Genomic DNA, 22,906 nt, shown 5'->3' with positions numbered 1-22,906 from the left:
CAATTTCAGGGCAAGTCAACTCAGAGTTCACGTTTTAACTCAGAATTGGTTGAGCCTCCTTGTTCAATCGGGCCCCTGATCCTCTTGAGATGCTTTGCCATATTCTTAGTCAATAAAGGGGGAGGTCTGTCTGTTCATTATCTTTATATTACTGGCATTTTCTGTATCATTTGGTAAAAATAATAGTAACATTAGATAATGTTTATGGGTTATCAGCATATATTCTTACTCAAACAATCAGTTTCGATCAGCAAACACACTCAGAATAAAAGTGAGATGATCTGCTGCTGCTCCTGAATGGCTTCTAATGGTGTTTATATCAAACATTATCAGCTGCTGAAAATCTCTTTATTTCATGAATAGAGCCTGTTTTCACCTCATTCATTATAACTGATGACTTCAGATCTGCGTAAGTGCCACATTAAGCTAATCTTACTACTGTTAACAGGACTTAAGCAAAAACAAACAAGATCAGCTATTGTGACATTATAGGTAATCATAACATTATTTTATAAATCTGTAATAAACCAATGCTTTACACACAAAAACTAAAACACAATAAATAAATACAAGTTGTTAAGTGAAACTTTATTAAGTTAAAATAAATTTGTAAATTTTATTTTCTAAGTTTGTTTATTTTAATTTTTTTCTTACATTGTTTATATATGGTATCATTTAAAGGCTGAAATCCTAAGGTTTTACTATATTTTGTTAACTATATGATAATAAAGAGGTAAGATAAAATGTTGGAATATAAACATGTGGATGAAATGTTTTAAAAATATAAAGGAATTTGTGGATTATTATTAATTACTTTAAAATATTTTGATATTTAAACATAAATAATTAAATTGTGTTAATTGATGTAATAAACTATTTTTGGCAGATCTGTGTTGTGGGAGGAGCTTCACTAAAGGAGGAGCATCACATCTTCCAGTGACGCTCCTCCCACTGCAGTTCATCAATAAATGCTGGAATATTCCCATCAGTCTACAAGTGAGGTCGAGCATCAAAGCATCAGGAAGAAGTGAAATCTGCAGAGACAGAGTTTATTGAAGGACAGAGAGAACATGAGAGATCCAGAACCGTGCAGAAATCAAACACACCTGAAGAACAAAACAGGTTGGTTAGTTTATTCTTCATCCCTCATCAATGAGACTAAGAAGAACCATTAAGTTTATCAGCAGTACATCAGATAGTAGAACAACACAGTTAAACTAATAAATAATATGGGGAAACATTATTTGTGCTGGAAACAGAACAGGTTCTGAAACTGAATTGTCTTTAATTTTACTATTTTGATCAAATGGTCAGTTCACGTTTTTTGTAAACATAAATCAGAATTTGGGACATGCCTAAATACATTTTTACAACTCTCACACTGGGGGATTTTCCTTATTTGTGGACCCTGGACCACAAAACCAGTCATACGGGTCATTTTTTTAGACTGAGATTTAAAACATCATCTGAAAGCTGATAAATACTGTAGGCTTTTGTTTAAGCATTGATGTTTGGTTTGTTATGGATAGGACACTATTTGGCCCGCCCGAGATACAAATACAAATAATAAAAATTTGGAATATCTGAGGGTTCGACCCCACCAAAAACAATAAAAAAAATTAAAAAACTCACCTTTCAAAGGCTGTCTAAATGAAACTTCTTCGCAATGGATATTACTAATCAAACCAATTTAGTTGTGATATTCGCTACAGCAGGAAATTTACACAAAATATCTTACTGGGCACGTGATCTTTAATAATATCCTAATGATTTTTACCATAAAGAAAATAATCATTAATTTTGACCCATTTCCGTGTGGGTGGTTGTCTATTCCTACAAATAAACCGTGCTACTTATGATGCTTTTGTGCTCCAGGGTCACATGTTTTTTTAACCAATATACTATAATAAACATTAAACATAGTAAAATAAAGACAACATCTGATTTGATTAAAACGAGTGGTTGATTTATAATAAATTAAAGCAAACACACTTTGGTAACAGGGTTGATGAATTACAGTCAATAGCACCAATAGATTAATATAATTTTCCCCATCCTGCCTCTAGAAAGAGTGTAAATGATGTCACTTCCTGGGTGCCGACACTTTTCTGAAGATAATACAATTGTGGTTTTTTAAAAATTAATTATATTAGTCACTGAAGATTCATTTTAGATAACTGCGCCATATGGTTGGGTTTTTATGTTTATTCTGTTAGATAATTGTGGAGTTGATCAAATATGTAGTTCTACTATCAGAACCATTGGATTTGTGCCTTAATGTTAAAAAAGTATATTTGAAGCTACCGTACCTGGTTCAGGAACGAGAGATTTATAAAATACATAAACTATCATAAAGGTTGTGTAGCCCTTTGTCTGCTTCACATTTCGCTGATTTTCTTATGATTAATTTATTGAAACTTTTTTACTTCATTTCAGCCTGCTGGCGGAGCGTGAAGAGCAGAAATATTATGATGTCAAAATAGAGAAAAAACTTGCTCACAGACGAATCAGTTTCTTTACTGAAAAGTAGAGTCAGAAAAGTTTATCTGCACTCAGTGGGAAAGATTTTTTAAAGCAAACAGAGTTCCCTTTAACGAGGGTCCCCCTGGAGAAAAACCCCAACCTGGATCGGGTGGGAAGAGTTTCACACAAACGGGATCAGTGGACAGAGGACCCACACTGGAAAACCATTCACTGGATCGTGTGGAAAGGACATGCAAAATATCAGTGTTCACATGAGGACCCACATAGAGAGCCTTTTTACGGATCAGTGGGGAAGAGTTTCCACAACATCAAACCTTAAAAACCACAACACCCACATGAAGAGAAACTGCCCCAGGATCAAGGGAAAAAAACATTTTCGAGGGTTCCCCTGAAGGATCAAGAAAGTACATTAAAAGGGGAAAAACCCAACTTTTGTGGGAAAAAATTTTTTCACAACTGCAGCTTTTAAAAAATTTCTCAGGGGGGCCCGGGTGTTGAGAGAAATATTGTTTTGAGGTGAGAAGTTTTTTATTAGGATGGGGGTTGAAGCAGCCCCAGAGGATCCACACTGGAGAGAAACCCAAAAAAGTGTCAAGCGACAAACTTGTGGGGAAGAAATTTAAAATTAGGGAGACCACATGGAGAAACCTTACAAGGTTCCTGCAAAGACATTCACCCGGTCAAAACCCCGAAAAGACATGGGGACCACACTGTAGAAAAAAAATATCCACACAGGGGGGAAGAGTTTCAGTCATTCATCAGCTTATTGAATCATCAAAAAACAATCACAGTAAGTTCAATTACTTTCTTTGTATAGAATTTTCCCGAAAAAAAATCTGAAAGCATTGTAAAAAATTTTTAACCCGGGGTGCCTATCACATGGAAGAAAACGTGAAGAGTTTTTGTTTTGAATTGAAAATATTTATAGTTTTCGGGGGGCATTCCCAAATGTTTTATCTGTCTCGTGCAATGTCCTTTAAACTTATTGGTATCTAAAAAAGGCTTGTAAACAGAGGGGAAATATTTTTTTTGTTTTGTGTTATTAGAAAAACTAAATTTTTTTTGTTTCATTGGGCAAAAAATGATGTCTGATAAAAATAAATTTTTACTGTTTTTATTTGTGGTATTTTTTTTATATATTTCGAAATAATTTTTAAAATTTTTTTTAGTGGAGGCTTTAATGGGCTTTCAGCATACATTTTTGACTCAAACAATCAGTTTTTACCACAAACCCCCAGAATAAAATGAGTGATCGCTGCTGGTCGAATGGCTTATTTAATGGGTTTATAGTCTGAGACTCATCAATAAATCAGCGCTGAAAAACCCCCTCTTATTATGTCAATAGATCCTGTTTACCGCATTCATTATACTGCTGAATTCATGATTCAAGTCAAGTCAAGCCTGCTTATTGCAATTAGTCCACATCTACAGCAAATTAATACGATAATTAAAATTGCATTCCTCTCAGACCCTTGGTGCAACAGATAACACTTTAAAAGAGCATAAAAAATACAGATCTATATATATTAAATATAAAATACAACTATGACATATAGCAGTAAAATGTAAAAAAGCATTGTACAAAAAAATACAAATCAAAGTTAAATAATGCAGCAAAACAGGCACATGGCAGATAGACTGCAAACCAATGAAGTAAACAACCAGTGCAGAAAAATCTCGATAAAGTGACAAAAAAAGCTGTTATTTATTTAAACTAATTGTGAATAGGTAGTTGAATGGAGGTAGCGGAGCAGACCAGCTGCAACAAGATGTCTGGGTGCAGGTCACAGTTTGTTCTTGGGAGGGGGGAGGGAAGGGAGCCTGGGGATGTGTGAGGAGATGTGTGGGGGGGGGGGGGGCAAAGAGTGGAGGGGCGTTCACAGTCCAGAGTGGTGACTGGGGTAAAAGAGGGGAGGGTGGGGGCAGGTCGGAGGGAGGGAGTTCAGCTTTCTGACAGCCTAATGGATGAAGCTTTGTTTCACTTCAGTCTCACCTGATGTCTAGCAGACTGAAGAAGCTGTGTGTAATGGGTGTGTGCGGAATGCCACCTGTGAGCAGAGGGCTTGCAGGTCAGACAGGTTCCATAAATGTCCACGGAGGGAGGGGAGAGAACACCAACGTCCTTCTCAGCCTGCCTCTCACTGTGGCGTTGAAGAGTCTTCGGCTTGGGATGCGTTGCAGGCACCATACACAACGTGCGGCAAAATAGTCAGGATGCCACGATGGTGCCTCTGTAGAGAAGTGCACATGCCTGGGGGCATGGGCTCTTACGCTCCCTACTCAGTACTTGCGAGAGGAAAAAGAGATGCTGGTATGCTTTCTGTGCATGAATGCTTGCTTGGTGTTTGCATGGGGTCCAGGAGAGGTCCTCTGTGATGTACACACCCCAGGGAATTGGTGCCTGCTCTCACTCTCTCCAAAGTTCGCACCGTTGATGGTCTAGAGGAACATGCTGAGTGTGCGCCCAAACTCTCCTGAAGTCTATTCACACTACTCTCCTTCTGATATTTCTCCACGTTCAGAGAGAGATTTGTTGCACTGCAACCACCCGGCCAGGCGGCTCACTTTGTCCAACAGTTTGTCTCATCTCTGATGCTGATGAGACCACTATGGTGTGTCATCGACACTTAATGAAAGAGTGTTGGAGTTGTGTGACAAGGTGGGCAGTCGTGGCTCAGCAGAGTGAAGAGGAGGGGGCTCAGCAACACTTGGGGTCCCAGTGTTCACAGTGGGATGGTGTTGGATGTGTTACCTGCCGTCCGTACTGTTGAGGTCTACCAGTCATAAAGTTTAACAGCGTTGTCACAGCGACGTGTTGGTCCCCCCAGCTGGACCAGTTGTGGATGAACCATTGAGCTAATATTGTTTCTGGACCATTAACGTAACCGTAGCATCAAGCGACATAACCATTAGACATTATTACGTCACCCTTACTCAAAAATCACTGTTTAAAAAACTCCATTGAGGGTTTGTAATAACCTCCTTTGCCATCTTCATGTGGAATTTGGTTGTTTACTGTTGTTGAAAATATGCGGATTTATAGCCTGTTCATATCACGGCCTCAAGGATAGGCATTTCTAGATGACAGTTTGTTCGTCTATGTAATTAATAATACCCCAAATCTCACGAAAAATCACATACAAAACAATTTCTATCAATTAATTCGTGCTGTTTATTAATATGGATTATTTTGGGGAGCAAGTAAGAGACCATTTCTGTTTGTGGGTAGCCTGGTCAATCAGATTGAGAGACACGGAAGAATGGTAAATCCCCTAACGCAGAGCAGCCGGAGCAGGCCACAAGGGCAAACACACAGAAACCGACCAGGGAGCTGCGCTATTTTCATCAGCTTAGTTGTAAAATCCAGTGGAAAAAAAAACATGGAATAGAAGGATTATGATTCTGTCTGAAGAAAGAAATATTATGGAGAATGTAAAACATTGAAATTATAATCATATATCTCCATGTCTTGCATCTTTTGACTATAATACCTTTTGAAACATGTTTTCAGGTGTAAGAAATTGTTGAACAACAAATAAATCCATCACTGCAGACTTGATGAATATGAAATGCATGAGAAGGTTGAATTTTTCTTCCAAATTACTGCACACTTACGGATTTATTATTGCCGCCCTGCTGATAAATTACTGTCACGGCCCAACATATGTGCTTATCAAAACAGGTGGTCAAAATATCGAAGCTAGCCGTCCTTTAACCTTGATAATGATGCACAGTTTGTCCAGATCAAGTTTATGAGACGTAATGATATTTTAACATGCTGGTACCACGAAAGTGAAACCACAATAATCTGCGTGCAGGTGTGGGGCCAAATCTTTGGTGATGTTTAAGGGGTTATACAATATGTGGATAACATTCTGTTGAAATACAATGAAATCGAATTTGTGGATTCGTATAAACACATTTCAAATTCATTTACTTAAAAAGTTACTTTACTAGTGGATTATAAATATGTAAATATTAATGCTTAATATGAATACTTAGTAACAGGGGACGGGGTGATAATTGATAAGGATAAACTATCGTGATATATTTTCCTTGATAAATATAATATGAAGAATTTGAAAAAATGGGTGTGCTATATATGTTTATTGTGCAATAACGAGATACGAAAACCACCGGATGCTATTTACTCGGTCATTGCGAGCACTGCTTCTCAGCCTCAACGTCACACCCACGGACCCATTGGCTAACTGTCTGGATGCTATGGGACACAAAAAAGTGGAAAAAACGACTTCAGGAGTGGCGTAGTGGTCATTAGGGGATTCAGATGGAATTATACCAGTATGATTTCCAGGGCCACATGTGTGTCGCATTCTTTAACGTTTCTTGCCCGGGGTAAACAAAAATGCTTGTGTTGTGTGACGCCAAACCCCCTCTCTGAATGAAGGGAAAGCCATTGACAACTGTGACGAACAATGCGCTTATCCAGGATCAACTAAATGAATGGATAGGGGATACTCAAGAGTATTGTCAAATATTTGGTTGACATTTACATTTTCTCGAAACATGAATTTGCTTAACGAAACAAACTGTGATTGGTGTGTTAATATGTCAGTCAACATGGCATGCGATCATGGGGCAGGTCTTGGGCAATGTGACAGCTGACATGGATTCAAAGCCATTCAGTAGAGTTCAGTCTGAAGGGGTCTGGCTATGCGTGACGACTGCTAGCGAGCACTAACTTTTTGGTTTGGTGTTTCAACTGACACATTGCAGAGCGCAGCCAGATCGAGTGTTTCATAAGAAGGTGTTTCTAATTGCTTCTATGGAAGGCTTGAGCGCTGGGGGTGAAACGCTTGCGCGATTGCTGCATTATGGGATTGGAAAGCAGCATGGAGAACAGCGTTGAGAGCAGGGCCGAGGAGCGGAGAGCGTCAAAAATGTTGGGGCATTCCTCAAACTTTATGGCACTATAACAAGACACCCAACGGCGGGCAATATCCAATCACTGCATGAAAAGTAGGCAAGGCAAGGATTTTGACTCAGCCTTTGGTTTCCGAGGTGTTTGCTGAACTGGTGGATTACTGAGCTGAAATCAATTGTTCAATTCAAAAAAAATTCTATGCCAAAAGGTAAAATGTACTTTGCATGTTTTCATTATATGCAATGGCATGGGTGACCATGTGAAACTGTATTAAACCTGGTAGGTCAGGCCTAGTACAGATTAATGAAAATGTTTTCCGCTTCACACCTTTAAGTTTACACAACCAATTGTAATAAATGTTTTCCCCTTTCTGCGAAACCAGTACCGCCTGTTGCTGTGTTTTTGCCAAGTTGCCTACTTATACTACACCCTTAAAGTATGTTCTTTTTTGGGGTGAAGAAAAAGATAACAAACTTAGGAGTGTGTGAGTAGAAGAGTAGGCAAGCTTTGGGAACATACTATCAGGTCATACAGTTGTGTCTTCAACAGAGCACTACTTGTTGAACAGTTTAAACTGTAAACCAGCCTATCAATCATCTTGTCACAGGTTAAATAAATCTCAGCATTTTATTCATTTAAATTTGTTTACCATTATGGGAGAGGAAAGAAGTACCGTAGCCCATTGATGCGCGAGCTTGTGGGCTTCATGCAGCGAAACTCTGCCATATTGTCTTGCATAATGATAAACCGTAAAAAGTTAACGAAAAACATGGAGGTCATAAAATTCTCATTGCTACGTTGTAACCTCCACACCACCTTTGTTTGTACAGGTGGCCCACTCAATAAATTAGCCATGTCATGGTAACAAAAGTCATTTATTTCAGTAATTCAACTCAAATTGTTGATAAAACTATATTAAAACTATATTAAATAACTTCAATGCACCACCAGACTGAAGTAGTTTATAAGTATTTGGTTCTTTTTTAATGTAATGCTTTTGGCTACCCTTTGAACAAAACCTCAACCAATTCACTATCTCAACAAATTAGAATAGTGGTTGACAAAGCATGCAGCAGATAATCAGAATCAACTTCACCTTGCAAAGTTTTCCTGAGCATTCAAAATGGTCTCATCAGTTTGGTTCACTAGGCTACCATCCATGGGGGGGAAGAGACTGCTGAGTTGACAGATGTTGTCCAGAAAGACCACACTCATTGACACCATTCACAAGGAGGGTAAAGCCACAAACCATTCATTGCCAAAAGAAGCTTGGGGCAGTTCACGAGAATGTTCTGTATCCAGAGCCATGTTAGCAGGCAGTGAGTTGGAGTGGCAAAGGAAAAAAGTGTGGAAAGAAAAAAAGATAAGCCCAACCCAAAACCCAAGAAGGGAACCACAGCCTTATGAGGAATTGTCAAGCAAAAATGAGATTCAAGACTTTGAGGTGAAATTCACAAGGAATGGACTGAGGCTGGGGTCAAGGGCATCAAGGAGCCAACACAAACAGGCGGTGTCAAAGAAATGTGCATGATCACCAAGACAACGGTCAGAGAAATCTTACACTGGGCTAAGACGAGAAGAAGAAGACGGGGACTGTTGCCACAGTTGGTCCAAAGTGCCCTCGTCTTTCAGATGAGGGAGCAAGTTGTTATATTTCAATGTTGGAAACCAAGGTCCTTAAGAGGTCTGGCGGCAAGGGCCTGAGAGAAGCTCATAGCCCAGGAGGTTGCTTGAAAGTCCAAGTGTTATAGTTTCCACAGTCTGTTGATGGATTTTGCGGGTGCAAATGTCAAGTCATGCTCTGGTGTTGGTTCCATTGTGTTTTTTGAGACAACCAAAGTCCACTGCACTCCGTTTTACCAAGAAAGAAATTTGGAACTAAAGGAGTGGGAGACTTCATGCTTCCTTCTGCTGACCAGCTTTTTGAAGATGGAATTTCATTTTCCAGGCAGGGGTGGGGGGGGGATTTTGGCAGCTACCCACATGCACAAAGGAGGGCAAACAAAAGTGCGTTAAATGGACCAATGGTGTTGGTTGTGCTTGACTGGCCCCGCAAACTCACCAGACCTGAACCACAGAGAGGAAGCATATGAGGTACTGCCTCAAGAGGAAAATGCGAAAGAAAAAAACCAAGGAGACCACACAGAAAAATGGCAACGATGGGGCTGAGGGCCAACTGTCAAAGAAATCATGGGGCTTCCATACCACCCAGGCCAGTGCCAACAAACTGATCACATTCCGTTTCACAATTCTGAGGTTGAATTACTGAAATAATTATTCATCTTTACACACACATTATAATGCACCTGTACGGTTTTTAATGCTTTTTATTCAAGTTTCAAACTGAATCATTTGTCAAACCCACAATGGAGTTGTGTATAATATTAGCACCATTTAGAGTGTGCAGGGGTCCACAATTCCATTCAGACTCACTGCTCTGTGTTCTGGTAGGTTTTTCAACGTTGACGTAAAAGTGACTCTGTTTCTTTTGTCATAATCCGCCTAGGATAGCCCTACTTCCACAGCCCCGGCGCGCATATGGCATGAAAGCCAGCTCTCACGAATATTTACAATTAAGCTGCCGTTATCGATTTGCTTGAATGCTTTACCCCCTATATACTCGAGGCATGCATGAAAATCAACACATATGGTATGCAATGCGGAAACAGGACAAAAGTAGATGGTTACACGCTCATAATAAAAACAGGTTAAAAAAGCAACTCACCACTACTACCTTTTTTTATAAGAACAAAATGGCTTTCCAACGAGTACCAAGGATAATATTTGTTTTGTGTAGGAATACATTTTTTATTCAAAATTCAGTTCAATATCACTTGCTTTTTTGAAGGACTCGAAGGGACAGTTATCCCTAACTAAGATACTGAGAGCTGTTCAAATGTTCTGTTTACAAATAAAAATAAACAACGCAAAAAGTATGAATGCAAAAGTAGTAGACGATTTTAATCAGAAACCCAAACAATAGAAAGACGACCATATTACATTTTTCATGAATCAACAATTCTTAACGTTGTACAATGAGATATTATTTACGTTAGAACATCAATTTGGATTGTAAATGAAACCCTTTAATAACATCTTCTTTTAACGTATCTTTCTTTAATTTAACGGTTACATTTCTTTGAGAAGCAAAAATCATTGAATAAGGTTTTCTGCAAAAACTCATTTGTGCATCAACTGAGCCTCCTGGTGCGTTTCTCAGTAGCAGGGGTGCGTGAGGAAGTCTCTTCTTCCTCTTCTTTGCTTTATTGTGGACTGCAGACTTATAAGTGCATTAACCCGCCATATTCTCCATCAAGTATTTTCTCAAGTGCGGACCATTGACACTCCTAAATGAGATTGTACATAAAGTTGTCCAGATAGAGTCCGTTGAGAGTAAGGTTCCCATTGCGTGAGAACGCACTCAGGAAGAGTTCTAAACAGTTCAGAATCTGCGTTGAATCAGAAAGGTAAAAAAAAAAATACAGAAAATATGTTTCAAATTAGTAATTTGTTTGGATTGAAGAAGGTTCTGCAAAGGTCTATATTGAACACAAAATGACTTTTGAAGAATTTATGAATTCCCCTCACGGGTCCATATTTTAAAGTTTACACGTCCCGAGAAGTCAATTGTCTAATTAAAGCAAGTAGGGTAAATAGGTTATAGGCCTGTAAACATAAACAAATAAAATTGATATTTTTTGACTAGCATTCACCGTAGGCAAACTACGTGTGGTTTCTCGGCGATCACTAATCCTTTAAAAAGTTGCATAGTAGTTTAAACAAACAAGAAACAGGATGTGAAAGTCCAATTTTCAGCACCGTGGTGTTCCTGGTGTTAGGGGGTCACGCATAGTGATTGTGAGAAGGCGGTGTCTCAAAACCTTCAACTTTGTATCAACACCGTTTGGTGCCTTTCTTTTTTGCTTATTGTACCGACAGATATCCTACCAAACGTTCAAAATCCCTGTCTAGGGTGAAAGTTAGAGTTGGTTCAGAAAACAAGAAAAAGACTGTTAAAAGCAGGTTATGTCTAAACAAAGTGAAAGTAAACAGTTATCTGTGGTGTGTATTGAAAGTGGAATGCATTCAGATTGCCTCTTCAAGCTAAGATCGACAGCGACTCCTTAATTTAGCTACTACGTAGCGGCTGTAACACTGTTAAAGTCACAATAAACTGCAGAAGAACCCGCAGAACCTCCCTCCGCTTCTATGCTGTTTGACTGAATTAACTTTGTGCGTGTGTTAGACAGCCGCTTAATGCAAACAGTATAAACCAACATTATTCAGACAACATTATTCAGAATGACCTCGCTATATGTGTGTTGTGTATAATATATTCTGATATATAATATATATATATTATATATTATTATTTTTTTTTTTTTACTAGTAGGTTTCAGACACCCTATAATTAATTTCTGTAAGTTGAGTATAGCAAAGATAAGAACACGGGAAGCTTATGACCGATAAGTGTATTCAACCGCGAAAGCAGGTATTCAGGGCGAGTGTCATGTGGTACCAATGAAATTGCAGATAAAGATAAAATAGAACATAAAAAAAAATGGGAACCAAAAATTGTCTTTCTGACTTTTTGGGTTGCGATTGTAATTGCCATTACAAAACCTTTCTATCAAAAGGTAGTCTGACATTAGCCACGATGAATCTGTTCTGGACAGTTTAACCTCTTCGTTCTTGTCCATATTTGTGTGGTGTATTTTGTGGTAACGAGCATTGTGTTTAGCAGCACCAAAGTTTTGTGGGGGGTTTCGATTCCCAGGGAAACCACATGGTCAGTAGTAAAAAACAAAAAAAAAAAAAAAAACAAAAAAGTTAGCCTGACAGCACTGTAAGTGAGCTTTGGATAAAAGTGTCTGCTAACATGCATAAATGTAACTTGATTAACCAAATAAACTGATAATGTGAGAAAGATGTTGAAAGTTGTATACGGAATGCCGGCTAATCTTTTGGTTGAGATTGTATATTTTAATTTTGTACAGATGAAGACTATGCAGTGCTATTTTACATTTTAATTAGGTCGGGTTCTGTCCGAAAAATGGACACCTATCAAACGTGAAAACGGAAAGAACTGAACACAGTTGGTGTAAATTAGCACAAAAATAAATAAAATAGAAATAAATATACAAATACTAATGTTGAACAGGTCCCACTGGTAACAACCGCTGCTCCGGGCGCCCCCCCCCCCCCCGTGGGGTCCCCCCCCCAAACCTGCCCCGGTCCCCCCCCCCCCCGCTAACCCCATCTTAACGGGGGCCTTATGATAATGACAGTCCTTTTGGTGATATATTCCCGTCCATGAAATGACAAGTGACAAAAACAGTGGAGGAGCCAGTTTCAATAACCCTCAGACTTTCCTTTCGTTTTCTGGTGTTTCTTTTTCTGCCAAAAATTGTTTTATAATTTAATTAGTTGTTATGAAGGCAATCGTAATTAAAAGAGATTTAAATGGGTGAATCGGAGCATTATTATTATTACTTGCATGCAATCCAGTAGGGGTAGAAATAATAAAAAAAAAATAAATTACATTTATCATAGGAAACCTATACTAGATTCGCAAACAGTTGTATATCATAGCCAACTGAATAAATGAAGAGCCGTAGGAAAAAGGAGGGCGCGGAACCAGTTGTGATTCATGTCATATGATTGCGAAAATGAAATGCCCTTTTAATTTTTGGTTTGGTTTTAACCCTACTTGGTTTTTATTAATTCAGGCTCTGTCACATGAGCTACGTTTCAATCCATCACATCATTTTAAAAAATTTTAAGTGGTTGTACGCTAGATGGCGCCCATTCATAAGAGGTCGTCGGTTTATGTTTGCCGAAAACCGCCAGGTTAGGACGAAGAAGCGAAAGAAGAAACCCCACAGAGGCGGTGCCGTGGCCTAAATCTGAAACGCCCCAAAGCAGTGGCGTTGAAGCGTTGCCCGCAGGAGCTGAGCGCAGAGTTGAAAGCTTGTAGTGGCAAACGCACTGTGAAACAGCCGCCGTGAGATCCAGTGTGCGAACCAGTCGCAACAAAAACCGGTTAATAGGAGCGATCAACACAAGACCTGATCGGCACCAACTTAAAGCAGTTTAAAGCCAAACAGCGGTGACGACTGAAGCAATTTTGTGTGTGTGCAAAAGACAGGCTGGGCTGTAAAAGGATAAAGGTACGTAAATAAATCCAAGTTGACCCATTTTGAACCCATCATTTAAGTCAAATGGATTTACTGCACTGTACAAACCAAGAGCGCTGTGACCTATGGTTCCATGTGTGAAGCGCGAAAGGTAAATAGAAGTCTATTTCACGTTGACAGTGTATGACTTCTGGCATCGGGGAATCGGCCATGTTAAATGTAGTATGTATTGCGATTAAGCTATACATAAAAAAAAAAAAAAAAGTAAAAAAAAAAAAAAAAAAAAAAATCTCCTGAAAACTCGCCAACAAATTTAATCATAAAGTTAACAAAGGCATTTCTATCACTTAAAAACATAATCGGTATGTACTAAAAACAAACAAAAAATAACTTGATTATGCTAGATACGTACTGAATTACACTTCGATTCTACTAAAAAATTATTATTTAAAGTTCCAAAACATGAGGTCAATAACCCTGTGTTTATTTGTACGCGTGCCAAAGATATTCAGTAGTTAGCTGCTTTCCCAATTCTGTTATCTAATGACATCCCACAATCATGAAATTCTCTGCATCTACTAATAACACATTTACTGCACAAAAAACTAGACATTCTCACGGACGACAATGAACACAGTGCAGAAAGGATAAGACTCGGCAATTCTCTACCTTACGGTCCTATCTATCACCATGGTATCATAGTGCCCATGAATGTGGGATATCACTAGAGTTTTTTTTCTACATTTTGTAGTCTTATGTTGTTCTATAGTAATGTCACGGCTGAATATGGGTTGTACTTTTCCGTATAACCAATGAACACTGATAGTTGCAATTACTTTATGTATTATGAATCAGAGTTTTTCATTCAAATGCTACTTAAAAACCCATCTAGTATCTTTCATGCCTGCTATATGGTATGTAAGATTGGTCAGAGTCAATTGTCCATGATAAATTGAAAGGCAACAATTTACTGTTACTGATTTTGATATATAAAAAAATGTGCCTCTGCATCCCTAACTCAAGCTAGACAATGTGAATTTCTTTAATAATCGTGCAAAGGTGAACTGTAGGATAAGGAACTTTATTAAATGAATTACACCCCCTGAAGGGTAAATTAAGTGCGAGAGAGGCTTTTAGTATGGTACTCATGATTGCCTTACATTTTATAAATGTTCTATGCATGTTCCAGTATTGTACACTTTTAACTCATTAGGGATGATAAGCAGTCAAAACTTAGCAGTCCCTCCGGTTGTCCTTCTCTGTAAGGTACGTCAGCTAAAATTGATCAATGTCAAACATCACATCAGTTTATCATTTCCCCCCCTGCCTATCTTCTGTCCATCAAATGCTCTCTAAATCCGTGCACTATAATACCACTGAAGCAAAATCTGTAATCGTCACATTCTACAGAATTTAGCATTGCTGTATTGGTGATTGGCCAAAGTTGCACTGTATAGGGGACAGGGAACATTCAGCCAGTGTGTAAATGGGGCTGAATTGATACAAAAAAGGCATCTATCTGGTTTAGCACTGCACACTCTGAAAATATTGCATGACTTGGTTACTCTGACACATTTTATATTTCATCCCGACTTAAATAAAGTGATTGTTGAACTCTTGTACAATGCTAACAATTTTTGTGAGGTAAGTCTGATTAACCGAATTAGTCACTTTAAACTAAGTTTTCACAATCATCATTGATTTGCGTTACCCGTAAAGACACTGTGACCACTGATGTCCATATCCGAGATTTATGGTTTAAAAGATTTTCCCTGATCTGACAGCCATCTTTGTTTTCCGTTCCCGCCCCCTCCAAGCTTCAGATCATGGCTGACACACAATTTCTTATATTGTGCGAGTAAATTATAACAAATAAGTTTGAGTTTTATTGTTACTACAGTTAATACTATGTATGTATATGATTGATTTTGTCTAGGTAAGTTAACTGCTTAGTTAGATGGGTGTTCTGGCATGTACATACACTGGCGGCTCTTTCATTTTGGCAAATTGCGTTAGATTGATCAAAGAAGCACAGATCAATGAAAATAAAGATCATTATATTTTAAAAGTGATATAAGCCACAAAACCAAACTGAAATCAAAATGGCTCTTTGTGTTGAATAGTCAAATGTGATGCGATCTGGGAAAACCCTTCGGATGTCGTGCTGGGACGTTTTCGGGAAATTTGAAAAATAGGTAGACAAGCTATGCAATATCACGTTCATATTGCGTATTCATCGAAGGCAATAATGAACGCGATATTGCGTAGCTTGTCAGTGATCTACAGCTCTGTCTATTAAATGTCGCTCCATTTGAAAGCAGGTGATGGCGATTTAGCGGTAATCACGGAACCAGATTTACTGACTAGATGCGCATGATCATATCGTTAGATATATCACCCAGCCCTAATGTCCAGTCAATAGGTCAGAAAGTTAAAATGTGGCCATAACCATTCAGAGATTTGTACACTAAGAGTAAAATTTTAAAATAAATTCTGTGGCACTCGGGTAACCAGTGCAGAGAGCATAAAATTGGAGTGATGTGGTCCTGGTTTAGAGTACCCTTGATTGGCTAATCCCAACATATAGAGAATTACAGTAATCCAACCTGGAGGATATAAAGGCATGGATTACTTTTTCAAAATTTTTGAAGGAGAGAAAGGACTTTACTTTTGCTAGCATTCACAACTGAAAAAAGCATGATTTCACCACTAAAATTTATCTGCTTATCAAATTTCAGAGACTCATCAAAGACAACACCCAGGTTTTTCACAGATGTCTTCACATAAGAAGACAGCCCATCACGATTTGCTTTGGGATTATGAAATGAATCTGAAGGACCAAAGACTATAATGTCTGTTTTACTCTCATTAAAATTCAGAAAGTTAACTTTACTAGTGCACATTGCTAGTCTTGATGTAAACAATTAATCAGTGCAAGTTAAACTTCCCTGAGGACGGTACTCCTCTGGTACTACTCGGGAACTTCTACATCCACCTAGATAAACCACAGTCTGCTGACTTCAACTCTCTGCTTGCCTCATTTGACCTCAAGCTCGTGTCTACTACAGCTACTCACAAATCAGGTAACCAATTGGACCTTATGCTACACACGCTACTGCTAAACTGACAACACTTTAGTTACGCTGTTGCACACGTCAGACCACGTCCTCATCACTTCTAACCTCACACTGACTCCGGACACAACAAACACAACACACACTCCTCTGCTGGTCACCTTTCAGTGTAACCTTTACTCACTCTCTCCCACTCGCCTATCCTATATGGTTTCATCCTCACTTCCTCCACCCTCTCAGTTTTCAGGACACTATCACTGCTACTGACATTCTTTATCCACTCTTACATCTTGCTTAGACAAATTTTACCCCTTTCATACAGACCAGCACACACCACCTCCTCTGCCCCCCTGGCTGTCTGATGTTCTCTAGGAACACTGCTCTAGACTCAGGGGTGTAGAGAGGAAGTGGCGCCTTAGTAGATCTTAGTGTATATCAGTCACTCCTCTCCTGCTTCTCTGTAAGTGTCTCCACTGCTAAAGCAACATGCTACCACAAACAGAATTAAAAAACTGTTCTGACTCTCGCATGCTTTTCAAAACCTTTTCTTCTCTTGTTTGTCCTCCTCCACCCCCTCCTTCATCAACACTTACAGCTGACAATTTTGCAATATTCTTATTAATTAAAACAAGAACCACCAGCGACCAGTTCTCCACACCACAAACAGTCAAAAACTTCATATCCATAAATACTCATTCTCTCTCCTCCATCTCCACTCTCAGAGGCAGACATTTCTAAACGTATCCTTTCCAGTCATCCTACTACCTGTCCGCTGTGATTCTATCCCCACTCACCTCCCTTCAGGCCATTTCTTCTATTAGAGTTATACCTGCACTCACTCACATTATCAACACCTCTCTTTTATTCTAGCCTGCTTGAATGCTGTGGGAAATGTATGAGAGTTTTTTTTTTTTAACTCGTTTGATACATTTCCCACAGCATTCAAGCAGGCTAGGGTAAGCCCACTGCTTAAGAAACCCTCTCTAAATCCAGCCCTTTTAGAAAAGTACAGACCCTTCTTCCATTCATTGCAAAGACACTTGTGCAAGTTTTTCAACCAAGTCTTTATGATTCTTGCACAGAACAACCTCATTGACAGCAAAAATTCTGGCTTCAAAAGCGGCCACTCAACTGAGACTGCACACTGCTCTCAGGTTACTGAAGACCAGAGACTGGCAAGAGCAGCTTCCAAATCCGTAGTACTCATCTTGCTGGATCTGTCTGCTGCTTTTGACACAGTTATCCACCAGATCCTCCTGTCCACCCTCATGAAAATGGGCGTCTCAGGAGCCGCACTCCAGTAGTTTAAGTCCTACCTCTCAGGTGGATCCTTCAGGGTGTCTTGGATGGGTGAGGTTTCTAAATCACAAATTCTTGCTACTGGGGTTCCTCAAGGCTTAGTTCTTGGACCACTTCTTTTCTCCATCTACATGTCATCTTTAGGATTTGTCATTCAGAAGCATGTTTTTTCATATCATTGCTATGCTGATGACACTCAACTCTACTTCTTATTCCAACCAGATTATCCAACAGAAGCTGTTTGCATTGCAGCCTGTCTGACAAGACATTTCTGGCGGGACATTTCTGGTGTTACAGTTTAACTGGTGGCGACTGTGTTACTGACCTCACATAGCTTCCAAATGCAATTTTAAACTACCACATTCCTATTTACGATAATTCTGGTAGCACGTGAAGGCAGCATTAGTGAAAATAGGCAGAGACAATGGTAGCTTTAGCAACATTAGCCTTACAGAGAACCAAGAAGCTCTTTTGGAAAACAAAATATGACGTGTGATGCTTACTTTGTCTGGAATACATCATAGTATTGATATGATTTATTGGGATTATAAAATAATGAGTGGTTGGATTTTTACCATTATAAGCAGTTTTTTTCACACACTGCATCCACAAAACTAGGTATAGATGAAATGTAGGACTAAAATATGTGGATGAGATATTTTTAAAAATGTAAGTAATTTGTGGATTATTCTAAAACACTTTGCAAATAATTTACTTAAAATATATTGATATTTTAAAATAAATACTTAAATTGTGTGAATTGATGTAAAAAATAAAATCAGTAACTGATTTATCTTTAATTTTGGCAGATCTGCTCCTCCTTCAGTGAAGCTCCTCCCACAACAATCACATCTTTAGTGAAGCTCCTCCCACAACAAGCACACCTTCAGTGAAGCTCCTCCCACAACAATCAAACCCTCAGTGAAGCTCCACCCACAACAAGCACACCTTCAGTGAAGCTCCTCCCACAACAAGCACACTTTCAGTGAAGCTCCTCCCACTGCAGTTCATCAATAAATGCTGGAATATTCCCATCAGTCTACAAGTGAAGACGAGCATCAAAGCATCAGGAAGAAGATAAATCTGCAGAGACAGAGTTTAATGAAGAACAGAGAGAACATGAGAGATCCAGAACCCTGCAGAATCAAACACACTGAAGAACAAACAGGTTGGTGTTTATTCTTCATCCTTCATCAATGAGACTGAAGGACATTAAGGTTATCGGCAGTTCATCAGATAGTAGAAAAACACAGTTAAACTAATAAGTAATATAGGGGAAACTTTCTTTGTGTGGGAAACAGAGCAGGGCCTGAAACTGAATTGTCTTTCAATTTCCTAGTTTGATAAAATGGTCAGTTCACAGTTTTAACCCCCATTTACACTGCATGGTTCAAGTGACCCAATTCCGATCTTTTCCTCTCATGTGGCACAGATCGGATATGACCGGTGAACGTGGTAAGCAGGAAAAAAACCGCATGGATTCCGATCTTCTCAGATCGGATTCAGGCCCTCATTCATATGTGGTAATAAATCGGATATGAATCGGATACGTGCATTTGCGTGTGCCATGTAAGCAGACAAATCGGATATTCCCCAGTAAATGCGAGTCGTACGTCATTAAAAAAGTGACGTTTCAACTCAGGTGGACACCACCAACTGAGATCACATGACTTATTATAGGCGTGATAGAGGACGAAGGATACACACAGTGGAGCAATGCCAAGGTTTCATGTATTTTAAGTCTTTGGGGCGAAGAGACAGTGCAGGCAAAAATGCAGGGTTGTTACAGAAATAAATAAGTTTGAAGACATTTCACGAGATATGGGGAGGCACGGTTTAAGCGCTTTTTTCTCCGCCGTACGAGACCAATGTTTTGCTGATTTTTTTTTTTGTTGACTTTTCAATATATTATGGAAAGCAAAACACTGTTTAATTTTATTTGCATCTGCATCCATTGTATTTCGTGCTGTTACTACTTCCTTTTCCGAGTCAGAAACGTCTACGTTTGGTAGTTTCAGCAGTGTATAGTGTAAATGCAAAAATCGGATACGGGTCACTTTTAAAAAGATCAGTTCACAGTTTTAATCAGAATTTGGGACATGCCTAATACACAACAAAACTCTCAAACCGATTTTACTTAACAATTTATTTAATCAGAATTTGGGACATGCCTAATACACTTTACAACTCTGACACTGATTTTCCTTATTTTTTTTTTATTTTTTTTTACCATTTTTTCTAACCATGTTGAGTGAACAGTGTAGGACAGATAATACATTGTCAGTTTAAAATTAATTAATTAGTCAATTAAATATCCATCTGAGAAACTATCCCTATTGTATAGTTTATTAATGTTATTATTATGTTAGATAACTGTGGAAAAAATTGAAACATGGATTTATCCCTATTATGTTTTAAAAAAAAGTTATAATGTGAAGATTACTGTACCTTGTTCGCTTAAAGAAATTTATATATAAAAAAAAAATTGGATTTTTTATATATATATATATATATATATATCTATATATATATATATAATATATATATATATTAAATAAAAATATTCATAAATTTTGTTTAGCCATTGTCTGCTTTTACTTCACATTTCTCTGATATATTTTTTTTATGATTTTATATTATAACTTTTTTACTTTCATTTAAGCCATGCTGGAGGAGATTGAAGAGCAGAAACATGATGTCAAAAGTAGAGAAAAAACTTGTTCACAGAGTGAAACAGTTTCTTTACTGAAAAGTAGAGACAAGAAAAGTTTCATCTGCACTCAGTGTGGAAAGAGTTTGATAAGCAAACAGAGTCTCACGTTTCACATGAGGGTCCACACTGGAGAGAAACCATACACATGTGATCAGTGTGGGAAGAGTTTTACACAACCATCAACCCTTAAGGATCACATGAACATCCACACTGGAGAGAAACCGTTCACATGTGATCAATGTGGAAAGAGTTTCACAAAACAAGGACACCTTAAGAGACACCTGGACATCCACACTGGAGAGAAATTGCACCCATGTGATCAGTGTGGCAAGACATTTTTGAGGACTTCAGACCTGAAGAATCACCTGAAAGTTCATACGAAGGAGAAACCACATTCATGTTCTTTATGTGGAAAGAGTTTTTCACAACTGTATAATTTAAAAGTTCACCAGAAAATACATACTGGTGTGAAAGATCATATGTGCTTTGTGTGTGAGAAGACTTTTATTACAACTGCAGAATTGAAGCAGCACAAGAGGATCCACACTGGAGAGAAACCTTACAAGTGTACACACTGTGAGAAGAGATTCAGTCAGACAGGACATCTGAAATCACATGAGAGGATCCACACTGGAGAGAAACCTTACAAGTGTACACACTGTGAGAAGAGATTCAGTCAGTCAGCACATCTGAAATCACATGAGAGGATTCACACTGGAGAGAAACCGTATCACTGTACTGTATGTGGGAAGAGTTTCAGTGATTTATCTTCTCTACGCAGTCATAAAATAAACTATCACATTAAGTAGTTTATCTCCAGGTCCAGTGCTTTTATGTGCAACATCGCATCTCTTCCATATTAATCTGTCTTAAGAAACATAATTTAAATTTGTCACAGTACATCAAGTCCATCTTCGAGACCTGCGGATTCATCTGTAAGATTTAGATCCACTCAGAGATGATGCTTCTTACCCAAAGAACAATATGTAAAAGTTTAATTCTTGTATACTATATCATTCTGTGACAGGAATAAGGCTAAATAAATAGTCCAAAATATATATATATTGTGGCGCGACGAGCCAACGACAGACACAGTGGGCGTGGCGTCAGGCCTCGGAGAGGTTTTTATTTAACGGAAAAACAGGAATAAGGGGGAATAAAGTGTCCAAAAGGGGAACAGTGTCCAAAACAACAGGGAATCTGGTGTCCTCGTCGTGCTGCGGGGTTCGTGGGGGTCTGGCAGTGTTCACGGAGGGAAGGGTCCAGGTAAGGGGCGGAGTCCGGTGGCCGCACACGCGCTCCCCTCTTGGGTCCGGGGCGCGAGGGGCGGCGGCTCCTTCTAGCGGCCGCATCCTTCTCTTTGGCCGCGGCACCTTCAGGGGATGGACGGCCATGGCATTCTGGCCTGATGGCCGTGTACACGGGTGCGGTCCTCATCCGGACCGCGGGTCCGGCAGCTCACGTCTCCGGTGGCGCTGGAGTCCCTCAACGCACCCTTCCTGGACCCACGAGGACACCAGTGTGCATGCACGGGGAAAGAGACCGGTCTCCCGAGGAGAGGCGCGTTGGGCTTTTAAAAAAGCGGCGGTGATGAGGGCTCCATGTCCTTCAGGTGTGCCCCATCACACGCCGCCAGCCCTGACTCGTCCAGCGCCCCTCCTCTCTCCCACACCCACTCCTATCGGGAGCCTGGTGAAGGGCGGCGATTTAGGACGGGGTGCCGGTGATTATCAGGGAGGAGGCAGCTGACTCGTCACAATATATACATATATATATATATATATATATACATATATAATGTATTTGTATCACCTACAGTTTGTTTACTCTTTTATAAAGTAGAAAGTTTTTAAATTTACAAAGAGGTTGTAACACTTAAGAAAAACTGACATTTATATTTCACTTGTTCTTCGTTGTTGGTTTTAAAACAACTTCCACTTTCACTATTTCAGAAATAACAGTTGTAAGATATCCTGTAATTTAGCTTTTCAACTGTCCCCTTAATTTAAATGCTTTGTGTTGTTAATCAATAAAGAGAGAGATCTCTCCACTTTTCATATTTGTATTAAAATTTTATTGTCCATTTTTATTGTCTGTTGATTTTTCTTGCAGCAAGAATGAATAATTTCATAATTTTATTTACACTTAAAAGCCATGGAAATATTATGATTGCGTTTAGGGCTTTCCATTTTGATCATGTACGGTTGAGGTTGCCAGGCTTTCACAACAAAACCCGCCCAACTGCTACTCAAAACTAGCCCAATTAAGTATAGAGGGGGATCCCCTGGTAAAAATCGCATTCTGGTGGGGTAAA

At 39.0% G+C, this 22,906-nt stretch overlaps 1 protein-coding gene across 2 annotated transcripts; it reads left to right on the top strand.

Moving 5' to 3' along the window:
- Window positions 1-989: 989 nt before the first annotated feature.
- LOC109065559 (zinc finger protein 239-like) lies at window positions 990-21,609 on the top strand. Of its 2 annotated transcripts, none has more exons than XM_042749725.1 (3): window positions 990-1,077; window positions 19,006-19,047; window positions 20,542-21,609. In XM_042749725.1, the coding sequence occupies exons 1-3, from the start codon at window positions 1,071-1,073 to the stop codon at window positions 21,399-21,401; spliced, it is 909 nt and encodes a 302-aa protein (XP_042605659.1). In that variant the 5' UTR covers window positions 990-1,070; the 3' UTR covers window positions 21,402-21,609. The 2 variants fall into 2 exon arrangements, with proteins under 2 accessions (XP_042605659.1, XP_042605658.1); XM_042749724.1 differs by lacking the exon at window positions 990-1,077 and adding an exon at window positions 15,519-16,589 and having other exon boundaries at window positions 18,689-19,047.
- Window positions 21,610-22,906: the final 1,297 nt, after the last annotated feature.

The sequence above is a fragment of the Cyprinus carpio genome, chromosome B22, assembly GCF_018340385.1.
Source record: "Cyprinus carpio isolate SPL01 chromosome B22, ASM1834038v1, whole genome shotgun sequence".
In the NCBI taxonomy this organism is placed as follows: Eukaryota; Metazoa; Chordata; class Actinopteri; order Cypriniformes; family Cyprinidae; genus Cyprinus; species Cyprinus carpio.
This window is presented reverse-complemented; position numbering and strand designations above follow the sequence as displayed.

Coding starts and splice junctions, on each gene's coding strand:
- LOC109065559 (XM_042749724.1), top strand. CDS start 18,897: ATGCTGGAATATTCCCATCAGTCTACAAGTGAAGACGAGCATCAAAGC. Junction 19,048..20,541: donor ACACACTGAAGAACAAACAG/GTTGGTGTTTAT, acceptor CTTTCATTTAAG/CCATGCTGGAGGAGATTGAA.